Here is a 14,005-nt window from a genome sequence, read left to right as displayed (position 1 = left end):
ACAGAATATGCCTGATCCGCATCTTAAGAATGGGGATTTACACCAAGTTTCAGTTGGTGTAAGTCTTCGCACCTAAAAGTTAGATTCTGTTCTATAAACAACACCCAACTCAGTGTGCTGTTTATAGAATAGCACTTAATGTTCTTTTTTTTGTTTTTGTTTTTTTTTTGGACCCATATACAGAATATGATCCTAAGTGGATAGTTAATACTGTGGTGTGTTCAATCTTAAAATCTCCCTTCTCTCTTGTGTTTGCAGGGGAGGGGACCACCAGGGCCTTCAGTAAGTAGGAGTTTGTCAACATCAATGTTGTAAATAGTTGAATGACCATGAAATGTTGATGAATGGATAAACCACTGGGTGGTGACTGACTGCCCTTTGCACTGCACTGAAAGTGACCTGGGTTCAGGGGACAACTCTCTAGAAGGGCAACCAGGCTAATAGGGTAGGAAGGTGCCTGTTTTATAAAGACATATAAAATACTGCCATATCTTAATTGAATACATACTTCTCCCTAACAAGTACCTGCCTACATGTACTGTTTGTACTTTTTAGGTATGATAACATTTTAAAAGAGGCCTTATGTGCACATAAATAAGCTGTTCATGCTTATAAAAGGGTTTATTAAATGACCTCGAGATTCTGCTGGAGTCCAGTCTCGGGTGGGGGACACTGACTGCAATTGACATTCACAGAGCACTGTGCAGAATATGTGAGTTGCGAAACCATCTCAGCTGCAGAAGAATGTTACCTTTTGAATATTCTTGAGAATAATTTACCAATGTGTATATACATGTTTGTACATCATTTTTCTCATCATTTATGTGTGTATTTTCCTCCTAATTCTATAAAAGTCAACAAAAATTGCCCATGACCAATTTGAGCACACAATTTATTTGAATAACTAGCTAGTTAGTTCCAATAATTAGTAAATTTAGTTGCGTAATCCACACCTAAATGTTTATGCGCATCGAGAGAGGAAGTGATGTCGCCATCAAGAATGGCTTCTTTGAACGAAGAGCTTGTGCACCATTCAGCAAAAATTGCAGCTTATTGATACATCCAGCTACTGAATTTGAGGTCTTTTCCTCGCTGATATTTTATAAAGCTGGGTCGCGCTATTTTGGATGGCCAATCAGCGAAATTGGGTGATTAATTTGCAAGACTTTGCCTTTCAACAGCGGGCTGCGGCCCTGACTAGTATTCCACCAGAAATGGAGATGGAAAAGGGGGCGTTCGACCCACTTGAGTCTGACTCAGCAGCCACTGTAAAATCTACGCTCCCTATGCAATTCGGGGAGACTGAGGACACGATTAGGGCTATTGGCGCCTTCCTCCAAGTGACTTGGGGACCTTGGGAGCGGATCTTTGGGGAGAACTGAATGAATTGGGTCAACACATGGCAGATATGGAGACTTTCCTGGAGGAGCATGCAACAGAGGGAGAACTGAATGAATTGGGTCAACGCATGGCAGATACGGAGACTTTCCTGGAGGAGCATGCAACAGAATTATCAGGCATTAATAAAAGATTAGATGAAAATAAACAGAGCACTAGATATCTTCTGGATAAGATTGAAGGTCTTGAAAATCAAAGCCATAGGTCTAATCTCCGGTTTAGAGGAGTACCGGAAGGCCCTGATTATATGGATTGTGAAAATGTTGTTCAACTGATAGCAGGGGCCCTTCTTTCCTCAGGCACTGCTCTAGTGGATCCCTCTTCTATTATGCTTGACAGAGCTCACCGAGCACTGGGCAACCCGAGGCAAAACCGTGCTAAAGATATTGTCACCTGCTTTAAAGACTTCAAGTTGAAAGAAACAATATTGGCTAAAGCTTGGGCCACTACTGACTTTGAATGGGACACTTACCATATTGATATTTATCAAGACCTGGCTACCACTTCACCGAAGCAAAGGGCTGAGCTGCGACCCCTGACACAATGCTTGTGGGAGGAAGGCATTAGATATAGATGGCAGCACCCCTTTGCCCTGGTTTTTTATGAAGAAGACAAATTACATCGGGTCTGCTTCCTTGAAAAGGCAATGAGTCTTCTATGGAAAGGGGTGCCTTCAGCAACAACATTCTACAAGAAGCTTCATTTCTGAATGCAAGAAAACTGGACTGTGAGGTTATGAGATCTATAGTGTTTCAGGGTGGAGCGTGGACATGGATTCGAGTTATGCATGCAATTATAGAAGGGGGTTCTGTGCCAAAATTTTGGTGGGGAAATTTGCACTGTATTTTCGTTGGTACAAACGCCCCTGTCTAAATTTACGTGTGATCCCTGCACTTAAGTGCTATTCTCTAAACTGTGCCTAACTTTAGGTGCAGCTTATAGAATAGCACTTAAGCATATTTTTTTCTATGTTGCGTTTTTAGGCACAGCTTATAGAATTCACCCCTTGGTGTATATGTGTTAGTTTTTTCTTTATAGAATTTCCCCCCCCCCCCCCCCCCCCGGCATTCTATAGACGTATGCATCCAACTTGTTACTTAGCGCCCAGAAAGCAGAGGCTACTTGCTTCTACATCTACCCAACTGCAGAAATATAATCTGCAAAACCATGTACATGGCTGGATTTACTTACCTGGGTTCCAAATGGTGGAACTCAATACCAATAATCACAAGAAGCATCACCAACTACCTCCAGTTCAGAAAAGAACTGAGAACCTACCTCTTTAAAAAAATTCTACAACTAAGTAACTAAACTGTCAAAGAACTTTCTGCTTCCTATCTGTATACCCCCACTTCTAATTGTTTCCTAATTGTCAATCACTTTGTAAATGTAAATCAGCATCACAACTTCTACCAGAAGGTTTTTGTAAACAATCATTGTAATTTAGGCCAGAATATAAATTGTAAGCCACTTTGAACCAAAACGTGTTTTTGGATAATAGTGGAATACAAGAATGCATAAATTAATAAATAATTAGCACAGCTGAGTGAATGTTATGTTTCTAGATAGTGAGCCCTTCGTTGGTAGTTGAATACTATGATAGACCAATCTCAGGCAAGCAGAACACATGGCAGGAACCATGCAGGGTCAACATCTGGAAATAATACTGGAACTAGACTAGGTAAGGTTGAGGCAAGCCACCCAAGCTCAGGAATGAGGTGACCAGAAGCCACGTATACAGAGGTGGAAAGCACTACCATCACCTAGTCAAGCACAGAAGCTGGTGACTTCTCAAGAACCTATTCACACACAGAAGCAAGACACTTCAGGAACCCAATCACATACACAAGCTGGTGGCTTCTCAGGAACCCATGCACACACGGAAGTAAGAGACTTCAGGAACCCATGCACACACGGAAGTAAGAGACTTCAGGAACCCACGCACACACAGGAGCAAGAGACTTCAGGAACCCACGCACAGATAGCGGCTGGAAGCTAGAAAAGATCCAACAGCAGTTGAAGAAGAGTTGGAGGCATCTTAGGGCCCACAGAACACCAGACAAGCATCTAGGGTAGCTATAACACAAAGCACCAAAGCCTGGATTTGGCAGGGTTAAACATCCTGACACTGCAGCATAGTCTAGCGTCTGACATCACTGCGGGATTGTACCCGTTAGCGAGTCGTCTGCGTGGACTCTGCAATGCTCCAGAGGCTGCAGAGATTGGGCTTTCCATTTGCCCAACACCACTGGACAAGGCTGGCCCTGGAGTCATGGTAAGACTGTGACAGTGAACTTTTCTTAGGCATTTGCGCATGACCTTGGGATACCTTCTTTCCATGTAGAAAGTATAGAATAAATCTGGGATTTTTATTTATTTATTTTTTTCAATATGAAAACATTCTGTAGATGCAAGTCCTTTAATAATTGAGGTTGGCTCACCTCTAACTTCTGTCTGCCAAGAAACATGTAGGCTACAGCTACTTGAACTGTTTGTTTCTCAAGGGAAGATGGAAAAAGAGGCCAGAGAAGAGACACTAAGGCAGACTTTTTACTAAAAACACTTTAGTGAAAGTAATACAGATCCAATAAACACTGTTCACAGAACAGTTTAGGGAAAAGAGAAAGTAATTAGTGAGCAAGTCTTTAATTCAGTCCCTCTTTATGGACAGAAGTTGAGAGATTTATGGACTGTGATTGAACTGTTTTGTGCAAATTATTTCTGCCTCAAGGAGGAAGCAATGAAACTCAAAGAGTGCAATAAACCCTTTTAGGAAGTTAAAATAGCATTAGTGAAGGTTGCTCAAGAGGCAGTACATGTGGGTGGTGAGTACAAGCAAAAGACTGATGTATTGGAAAGCTGTAAGCCAGGACCACAGAGCTGAGACTCTGGGTTCTCATACTTGATCTAAGGTCATATGAATCTTTAAGGATTAGTGCATGTTTTACTGTAAAGATCAGAATTCCTGATGTTCTGTTTTCTCCTTTCAGGGACCTGCTGGTAGAAGTGGTCTTCCAGGTGGGAGTGGTCTCCAAGGACCTCTGGTGAGAAGCAATTTCTTTCAGGTTGTAACTGATATGTGGGAGATGCAGTGCAGTAGGCAGATGGAAAGGTGCATGGTAGGAGGAGGGACACTCTGTACATAAGTAATGCCACACTGGGAAAAGACCAGAGGTCCATCGAGCCCAGCATCCTGTCCACGACAGCGGCCAATCCAGGCCAAGGGCACCTGGCAAGCTTCCCAAATGTACAAACATTCTATACATGTTATTCCTGGAATTGTGGATTTTTCCCAAGTCCATTTAGTAGTGGTTTATGGACTTGTCCTTTAGGAAACCGTCAAACCCCTTTTTAAACTCTGCCAAGCTAACCGCCTTCACCACGTTCTCCGGCAACGAATTCCAGAGTTTAATTATGCGTTGGGTGAAGAAAAATTTTTTCCGATTTGTTTTAAATTTACTACACTGTAGTTTCATCGCATGCCCCCTAGTCCTAGTATTTTTGGAAAGCGTAAACAGACGCTTCACATCCACCTGTTTCACTCCACTCATTATTTTATTTACCTCTATCATATCTCCCCTCAACCGTCTCTTCTCCGAGCTGAAAAGCCCTAGCCTCCTTAGTCTTTCTTCATAGGGAAGTCGTCCCATCCCCGCTATCATTTTAGTCGCCCTTCGCTGCACCTTTTCCAATTCTACTATATCTTTCTTGAGATGCGGCAACCAGAATTGAACACAATACTCAAGGTGCGGTCGCACCATGGAGCGATACAACAGCATTATAACATCTTCACACCTGTTTTCCATACCTTTCCTAATAATACCCAACGTTCTATTCGCTTTTCTAGCCGCAGCAGCACACTGAGCAGAAGATTTCAGTGTATTATTGACGACGACGACGACAACACCCAGATTCCTTTCTTGGTCTGTAACTCGTAACGTGGAACCTTGCATGACGTAGCTATAATTTGGGGTTTTTTCCCCCACATGCATCACCTTGCACTTGCTCACATTAAACGTCATCTGTCATTTAGCCGCCCAGTCTCCCAGTCTCGTAAGGTCCTTCTGTAATTTTTCACAATCCTGTCGCGAGTTAACGACTTTGAATAACTTTTGTGTCATCAGCAAATTTAATTACCTCACTAGTTACTTCCATCTCTAAATCATTTATAAATATATTAAAAGGCAGCGGTCCTAGCACAGACCCCTGAGGAACCCCATGTTTCTATCAACATGCAGCAAATTAATGAAATACCAACTTAAACTAATTACATTTGCCTCTTAGTGGATTCAGAATTATTGATGAGAAAAAGACCTCAGAATGTTCACAGCTGTATGCCAATACTTTTCAGAGAGGCTATGAGGTATAATCACAGGTAGACAATGACACGGGGTCAGAGTTTATCCCCGTCACACCCCGTTCTGTCTCCATCCCCACCTCATCCCCGCAGGTTCTGTCTGTCCCTATCTTCGTCCTGTCCCCGCAGGCCCTGTCTCCGTCCCATCCCCGTGGACTCTGTACTCATCTGCAGAAGTCTCGAACACTTATGATTTTATATTTAAATCTTTTTATTAAAGTATAAAAAGGAACAATATGTTGTTTATAAATCACTAATACAAAACAATAATAACAACGAGCAACTATAATAACCCCCTCTCACCACCACACTCTACCTCTCTAATCCCAATAGCTTACTTCTACTAGCCCAAGGAATCCTAATCCACTCTGTTAAAATGTCCGGAGGTTCAAAATACAACGCATTCCGTATGCCCTAGTGGGGAAGAAATAAATATGCCCTATGAAGCACTGTTATGATTTTTTAATCTGTGGATGAATAAGTCATCAATAATCTCAGTATTCAGTCTAGCTCTCCTGTCTTCCACAGTCTTTCCTGCAATAGAACATATGTTCTTAGCAGGAATGTACAGGAATCCCCCATACAAATTTTGCTAGTTGTGGCCAGCATATTTGCTTGTTTTTCCAAAAAAATCTAAATATCGTCATCTGCATCACTCAATAACAGCCCAGTTCATTAACAGGCTTCAAAGTAGAAAATGACATAGGAACAAAGTTTGTCTCCATCCCTGTGGGATCTGTCTCTGTCCCTGCCCCATCACCATAGTCTCTGTCCCTGTCCCTGTGTCATTCTCTAATCACAGGTCAAAAATCTCCTCTTTAATAAAAACAGTAAAATCAGTGCAAACTTAGATCATTCAATATTACTACTTAATGATTGTGAATAATAGTGCACTTAACTGATATCAGTCTCATCCCAAAAGAGGTCCCTGTTTCACTAATACTGTATTATGGAAACATCTTTTCTACATTCTGAGGGCGAGAGCTTAGTGCAACAATCTTCATAAATGTTTCAGTGTCTTACAATAAAGTTAAGCTGAAAAGGAGTAGGCCTGTTTTTGGTTTGCACATTCCTCTGGCTCCTTTGGGGCTTCCAGCTCAATTGGGAATCGGCATCTGTCGGATTACAGCACCATGTGCCTTCACCCATGACTATCTGGGAATTTAATAATAATAATAGTAACAATAAATTTGTATTCCACCGTATACCGTACAGTTCAATGCGGATCACACATTAAAGAAAACTGGATATTTCCAGGAATAACAAAATATAACCTAACAAAGACAAGATATCCTTAAACTACATATTCTATTCGGCATGATTTAAAACAAAATTTTTTAAGTAAGTAAGTTTTGATCCGTTTATGAAATTTTGGACATCAAGAGATCTTTAATAGCTGTGTCCAAACAAACCACTTGATATGAAAAAAGTGTGTCTATTAATCTGGTTCCTCTCATATTTTTAGAGAAGAAAAGGTACAAAATTCTAATGTTTTGGTAACTCTAGTTTATTTGTGAAAATAAGGGAAAGGGGAATGGGACTTTGATATACTGTCTTTCTGAGGTTTTTTGCAACTACATTCAAAGCGGTATACATATATTCAGGTACTTATTTTGTATCAGGGGCAATGGAGGGTTAAGTGACTTGCCCAGAGTCACAAGGAGCTGCAGTGGGAATTGAACTCGCTTCCCCAGGATCAAAGTCCACTGCACTAACCACTAGTCTACTCCTCCACTCCACTTCACTAATAAGATGGTTCAAAAAGTAAAATGGGGATTGACTGTATGTAATTTTGAACACAAGCCAAGAAAATTTAAACAGGACCCTGGCCTGCACCGGGAGCCAATGAAGCTTCACATCATAGCAGGATACACTCAAACTTTTTTTAAAGAGAAGATTTAACGTAATGCTACATTCTGTATAGTGAGACGTTTGTTTGGAAGTTCCTAAATAGACAATATTACAATAATCAAACAAACTCAAAATTAAAGCCTGGACAATAAGCTGGAAATGATCTTGATCAAAATATTTCCTAATTTGATGCAAATTGCGCAACAGAAAGAAGGAACTTTGTGTCAGAGTGTTAATTTGCATCCCTAAAGACAATTTATTAGCCAACCATACCCCCAAAATGTTAATGGATGGAGAAAACTGATACTGAGTCTTATTTATCATAACACTCTCTTCATCCATTTCAGAACTAAGGCTGATTAACATAAATTTAGTTTTGGCTGAATTTAATTTGATCTTATGCTTTTAGCATCCAGTGTTCTATTTCATTTAAGATGTTTTGCAATAACTGTGCGACTGAAAAGGCGATGAGGTCCATAACCATGATATCATCAGTATAGCTGAGAAGATAGATTCCCAACTTTTCTAAAGCATATCCTAATGAATGCATTTAAACATTGAAAAGAACAGGAGACAGCGGTGACCCCTGTAGAACCTCGCATTGATTGTGCCAATTCTCTGAACAATTACCATCAAATCTCACTCTATAAAAGTGATCTTTAAAAAAAAAAAAACCTGAGAATCATTTATAGACGTCACCAGTTATTTCCATACTGTTCAGAGTATGCAAAAGAATATCATGATCCACCAGATCAAATGCACTAGGTAGGCCTTCCACCAGTGCCTTCCTGCCCTCATCCAAAATTTTACACTCGTCCACCACAGCCCCAACTACCAGACCTAATCTGGTCATTGCAATGATGGTCCCAGGCTGCTGAAACCCTGCAATCATGGACCTGAATCCAACTGCTAACTATTAACTGTTCTGTCATGTCTGGGGTTGATAGTCTGGTACAGCAATGTAGGTCATTCTTTTTATTTCTCTTCTATTAATATTGTAACTTTTCTTATATTATTGGAATTATATGTAAACCACTCAAGTATTCCTGATGATGGGTAGTATATCAAATGTTTAATAAACTTGGGACCCTCTCCTCCCAGTGCCTGTGCACCATTCTTGGTCTCCGCTGGAAGCAGATATTGAGCTAAGAAGCCATCCCAGGACCTGCCACATTGTAGTACATACTGCTGCCACTGAGCCTTCAGGCCACCCTAACAGTCAATGTTCTTTGGCCAGTTTCTAGCGCGTTCCTAATACTCCTGTCTGTTCACTGTCAGCCAGTCACTCTGACCTGCATGCACCGCTCAGCCTGTTTCTGTATTTTAACGGAGGTGTGAGTGGTACTTTTTCCTGTACATCTGTATTTCCAGGGCTATATACAAGAAAAATCTGGAGTATATGTTTGAGAGAAATGGAAGTGTTTAATATTAATTTTAATTTGTGATAGGGACCACCTGGACCTCCTGGGCTTTCTGGACCACCCGGCCCTCCTGGACCTCCAGTGAGTAAAATGTTTTCTATTGATTCTGGAGAAAACCTACAAACTTTAGAAAGTAGCATCCTGATAGCCAAGGGCTGAGAAACAAGGGAGCGCTAGTCTTGGAAGAGGCTCCTCTGGAGACTTCACTGCCAGTAGAAGTGTAGCCGGGATGTGACGCCAGGGGGAGCGGCATGCGCATGCACTGCATAAGCACGATGGACTGCGTGAAAAATAGGCTCCGGTGCAGTCGGAATTCCATTTGGAGGAGTGGTTGCTCCCCTTGCGTCCGAGCTAGCTGTGTCTCTGACTGCCAGTAAATACTTTATCCCTAAACTGTCAGGATTGTTGACTCCGTATTCTTAAGGAGGGTAGATTCTTTATTAAAGGTCACCTATATGTGAAGGCCACATACAGCAGATGGCCATATTTAGCCAATTAGAAAAAGACACGTAATTGCTCATGTGCCAAGCTCTGCAGAAACAACTGCTAGAAAAAAGCTGCTCAGGAGAAGGCCTAAATGTTACTGCACAAAGGATGCATCTATTGCATATTTTATAAAATGTGTACACAAATTGTGACTCTGCCTGCATGTCACCTTTTATTTAAATAAGCTGTCATCTATGCATGAAAAGTATTTTATAGAATTACTGCCTTTGAGTGGAAGTTGTCAATGTGGGCTACCATTATTTTACTGTTAACCCCAGTTGTTAGTAACTAGGTCTCATTGCAGAAAACAGGACCTGTGCTAAAACAGCACGAGCTAGTGGTAAAATAACACATCTTAATGTTAGTCCACATAGATAGCTTCCCCCCCTTAGTGTGAAGAGTTTCGGTTTCTGGTAACCAGAGCTGATATTATGATGTCATAATGCCTCATTCCACTAGTGCCTAAGAGCCAACCTCATCAGTGATGTCACAATGGCTTGATTGCCCTATACTTGGCTCACTTTCATTACATAGTGATTTTGATTTCCAGAGACATTTCTTTTTTTTCTTTTCTTTTCTTTAGATAAGAGGAGGAGTTAACCCCAGTTATTAGTAACTAGATCTCATTTCAAAAAAATGGGACCTGTGCTAAAATAGCAAGTTAGTGATAAAATAACCCATCTTGATGCTAGCTCACATTAATAACTGTGTAATGATTATGTGTGCGTGTTATCTTTTAGTTACATTAAGCTGTAGTTTGAAAGACAAAAAGGAAGTTTAAAGGAAACAGTGTCTTAACAGGGAGGGTTCCTAGCTGCAGAAAAGCCTTGTGATACATTTAAACTCATGAAAATCCCTGTAAGGAACTGCCAGTTCCTTCCTCCTTGGCTCTGGTATTTCTTTTCTAGCAGGAAGTGTGAGAGATGGGGACTCCTCTGAGCTCAGGGATTTGGAGAGCAAGAGGGACGTCGCCTACAGGTCTGGTCATTTCTCAGATGGTTTGGTATCGTCTTTGGCCCCTTGCAGGGATTTCTGATGTTTTCCCAGCTCAGATGCATAAAATACATTTTGGGGTTTGTTTTCATCAATTGTACCAAAGTCTTTTGCTTCAGTTACTTCTACTACTACTCATCATTTCTATAGCGCTACTAGACATACACAGCACTGTACACGTTATATGCAGGTACTTTCTATGTCCCTAGAGGGTTCGCAATCTAAGTTTTTGTACCTGGGACTTGCTGAAGGTCACAAGGAGCTGCTGTGGGAATTGAACCCAGGTCACCAGGATCAAAGCCCGCTGCACTAATCATTAGGCTACTCCTCCATGCTTAATTCTAGCTCCATGCTGTGGTGTGCAATAAAATGAACTTCCAAAATAAATTTAGCCCATGTACAACTGATTTTATCTAGTTGAGACAGAATAACATCTCCCTCATTTTGATACACAATCTCCACCTTATCAGAAAGTGGTGTGATTGGTTTTGCTTTCTATGCTAAATTAACATCAGAATCATTGCATTGCCCTGATGAGGGCTGAACAAAGCAGAGAGCCTGACAGTAGATAAAGACCATAATGCCCATCTTGGACCCCCAGCTTAAGAATCCCTTGAAATGTTCAGGTATTTCACACTTCCATCCACAATTAACTAAGTACTTAATTGGTTCCAACTGCTTTTACAGGTTCTGTCTCCATCCCTATCACTGTCCCAGCCCTGTCTCCATCCCTGCCCCATCCTCACAAGTTCTCTCCCCGTCCCTGCCCCATCCCATCCCTGTGGGTTGTCCACCTGTTCAAGCCTCAAACACAATTTTCTATTGAAATCTTTTTATTAAAGTATAAGGAGGAACAATGTGTTGTGCAACTGTTGTTTATAAATCACTAATACAAAACAATAATAACAACGAGCAACTATAATAACCTCAACCACCACTCTCTACCCTTCCAACCCCAACAATAGCTGACTTCTACTACCCAAGGGAATCCTAATCCACCCTGTTAAAATGCCCAGGGATACAAAATACAACCCATTCTGTATTCCCTAGTGGGGGAGAAATATGCCCTAGAAAGCACTGTTATGATTTTTTAATCTGTGGATGAATAAAGTCATCAACAATCTTAGGATTTTGTCTAGCTCTCCTGTCTTCCATAGTCTTTCCTGCAATAGAAGATGCATTGGTAGCAGGAATGTACAGGATCCCCCATGCAAATTTTGCTAGTTATGGCTAGCATGTTTGCTTGTTTTTCCAAAAAATCAAAATATTGTCATCTGCATCACTCAAACATAAATAACCTCCAGTTCATTAACAGGCTTCAGAGTAGAAAATTATACGGTGACAAAGGTTGTCCCTGTTCCCGTGGTTACTGCAGGTTCCCGTCCTCATGCCATTCTCGGGTTTTTTTTTAGACCTCACTGGTGTGTGTGAGAGAGAGAGAGGGGTTGGGAGGGAGATTTTTTGTCTCCTAGAATGCATAAGTCTATCTGGGAATAGTTTCTGTCCAGAAAAGTGTGGAAAATAAAAAAATCTTTTTGAAAAATTCCAATAATATGATCTGGTTTAATTGGATTCTGATACAAAATTTTGAAGGAGTTTTGTGTGGATATGGAGCATAACTCTGTTAGAGAATAATTGGGTTTGTGGGGACATTCATATCTATGTTAGTAGAGCAGTGTTTCACAACTTCTTCAAGCCAAATACCCACTTAGTCTAACAAGTATCAACCGAGTACCGCCGATCGGTTGTTTCAGCAGAGCTTTTGCAATTGACATTTTATTATTAAACAGTTAACTAACTTGGAAACACATATAACACATGTACAGATCATTGGAAATGGTATTCAGAACAAGACACAGTGATGTTTCACTACCATATAAACTGTCTGGCCCCTTGACAGCTGGTATGTTGTTCTTACAATCTGAGTAAAAATGAACAATCTTATTGATGGGTCTGTTTATAAAAACAGGAGAAAAAAAAGTTCTCCACAAAAGGGAAGAACTTCCCCGTAGTGAGCAGTCAGATTTCTTCTTTCATTTTCCCAGAGAATAAAAGATGAATCTTGATTGATCAGTATGGGCAACTTCTCCACTTTTGTGAAGAAATTTCATTTTTGTCTTAATAAATAGTTCCCAATGAACCAAGACACTTTTCTATGCACATAACAAATGAAAACTAAAAATAAATAGCACATAATGACACAGAAGTACAAACTGTCTTCAGAATATGCAAGGAGTTCAAACACAGCCACTTAAATGCAAAATGTGACCTGTTATCTCTTTTAGCATTCTGTGCTTAGAAAATCAACACAGTTACCATTATTTGTTATATTTCACGCTCATGTACATTCCAAAACTCTGACCTATTCTAACCACACCATAGAAAATAAAATCACTTTTCTGCCTTTGTTCACTGTTCATTTTTATAATTATGTTGGTCCCAGTGTCTGGGTTATGCTTTTGTCTATTTTCTTTTCTCTCTTTTGTCAAGGTCTCCTGTCCATTTGACATTTCTTCTCTCTCCATGTCCATTATCTATTTATTTTCTCTGTGTCCCTGTCTTTTCCCCCCATTTTCAGCATCCCTAGAACAAGACAGTGGCTCGACATATCACCTTCTACCCCCAGAGAAACAAAAAGAGGGGCTCAGAGGCTCCATCAAATTACCTCTAGTGGAAGGTTACAGATAGGGGCTGCCAAGACTTCTTGTTGTTTTTCTGAGACTGGGAGACTTCCACCCCTAGAGAAAACAAGATGAAGGACTCAGTAGACCCAACATATCACGATTGTTGCAGGGGTTGGGTCTTCCCGCATCTAAGTAAGTTCCACTTACTCAGACATGGAAAGACTCGAGCAAGTGCAACAATCATTACGCCAACAGTGGAAATGTAAAAGAAACAACGTATCTCCTTCCAACCCCAGAGAAAGATAGAGGGGCTTGGCAGCCAGGGCTGTGGAGTCACTCACAGTAGTACAAATTTGTAACATTACCAACAAAATCTTGGACTAATCGGTGTTTTTCTCAACATTTACACATTTGATACTACAGTATTCTCCAACTAAATTTTTGGCAGCCGGGAGGCATGAAGGAGTACTGCCCTGCAATGGGAAAAAAGAAGCAAGTTTCTATTTTTACAGAAGCACTTGCTTCCTTTTACCGCTGCAGGGCAGAGTAGTTGGGTTGGAGCAGAGGAATGCATACATTTCCAAGGACCTTTGGTTTGACACAGTATAGCAGTTCCTATGAATTAAATATAAACATTCTCTGTATCCACAAAAATCTAACCTCCCCCCCCCCCCCCCCCCCCACCAAGAGGACATTTCTCCTTGGAAGTCACCATACAAATATATTCTGATTCTCGTGTCATCTGAGCAACAACAACATAAATATCTCCATTATCAGGCACACTGTAAAATGCAAAACCTGACAACTCACCATATATGTAACAAACCTGACATACACTAAACTAGCACTAATTCCTAAAATTCAAATAACACTAC

General features: G+C 40.8%; 1 protein-coding gene across 1 annotated transcript in view; it reads left to right on the top strand.

Annotated features, from left to right (window-relative positions):
- COL9A3 (collagen type IX alpha 3 chain) overlaps positions 1-14,005 on the top strand; it is a 169,712-nt gene that overhangs the window by 22,601 nt on the left and 133,106 nt on the right. Inside the window, exons 7-9 of the mRNA XM_030213529.1 lie at positions 259-282; positions 4,389-4,442; positions 9,055-9,108. Of these exons, the coding sequence (XP_030069389.1) occupies positions 259-282; positions 4,389-4,442; positions 9,055-9,108 (132 nt within the window). The remainder of the gene's footprint in view (positions 1-258; positions 283-4,388; positions 4,443-9,054; positions 9,109-14,005) is intronic.

Source organism: Microcaecilia unicolor, chromosome 8, assembly GCF_901765095.1.
Source record: "Microcaecilia unicolor chromosome 8, aMicUni1.1, whole genome shotgun sequence".
Taxonomy (NCBI): Eukaryota; Metazoa; Chordata; class Amphibia; order Gymnophiona; family Siphonopidae; genus Microcaecilia; species Microcaecilia unicolor.
Note: the sequence above shows the minus strand (reverse complement) of the source record. Positions and strands in the feature narration are given on the sequence as shown.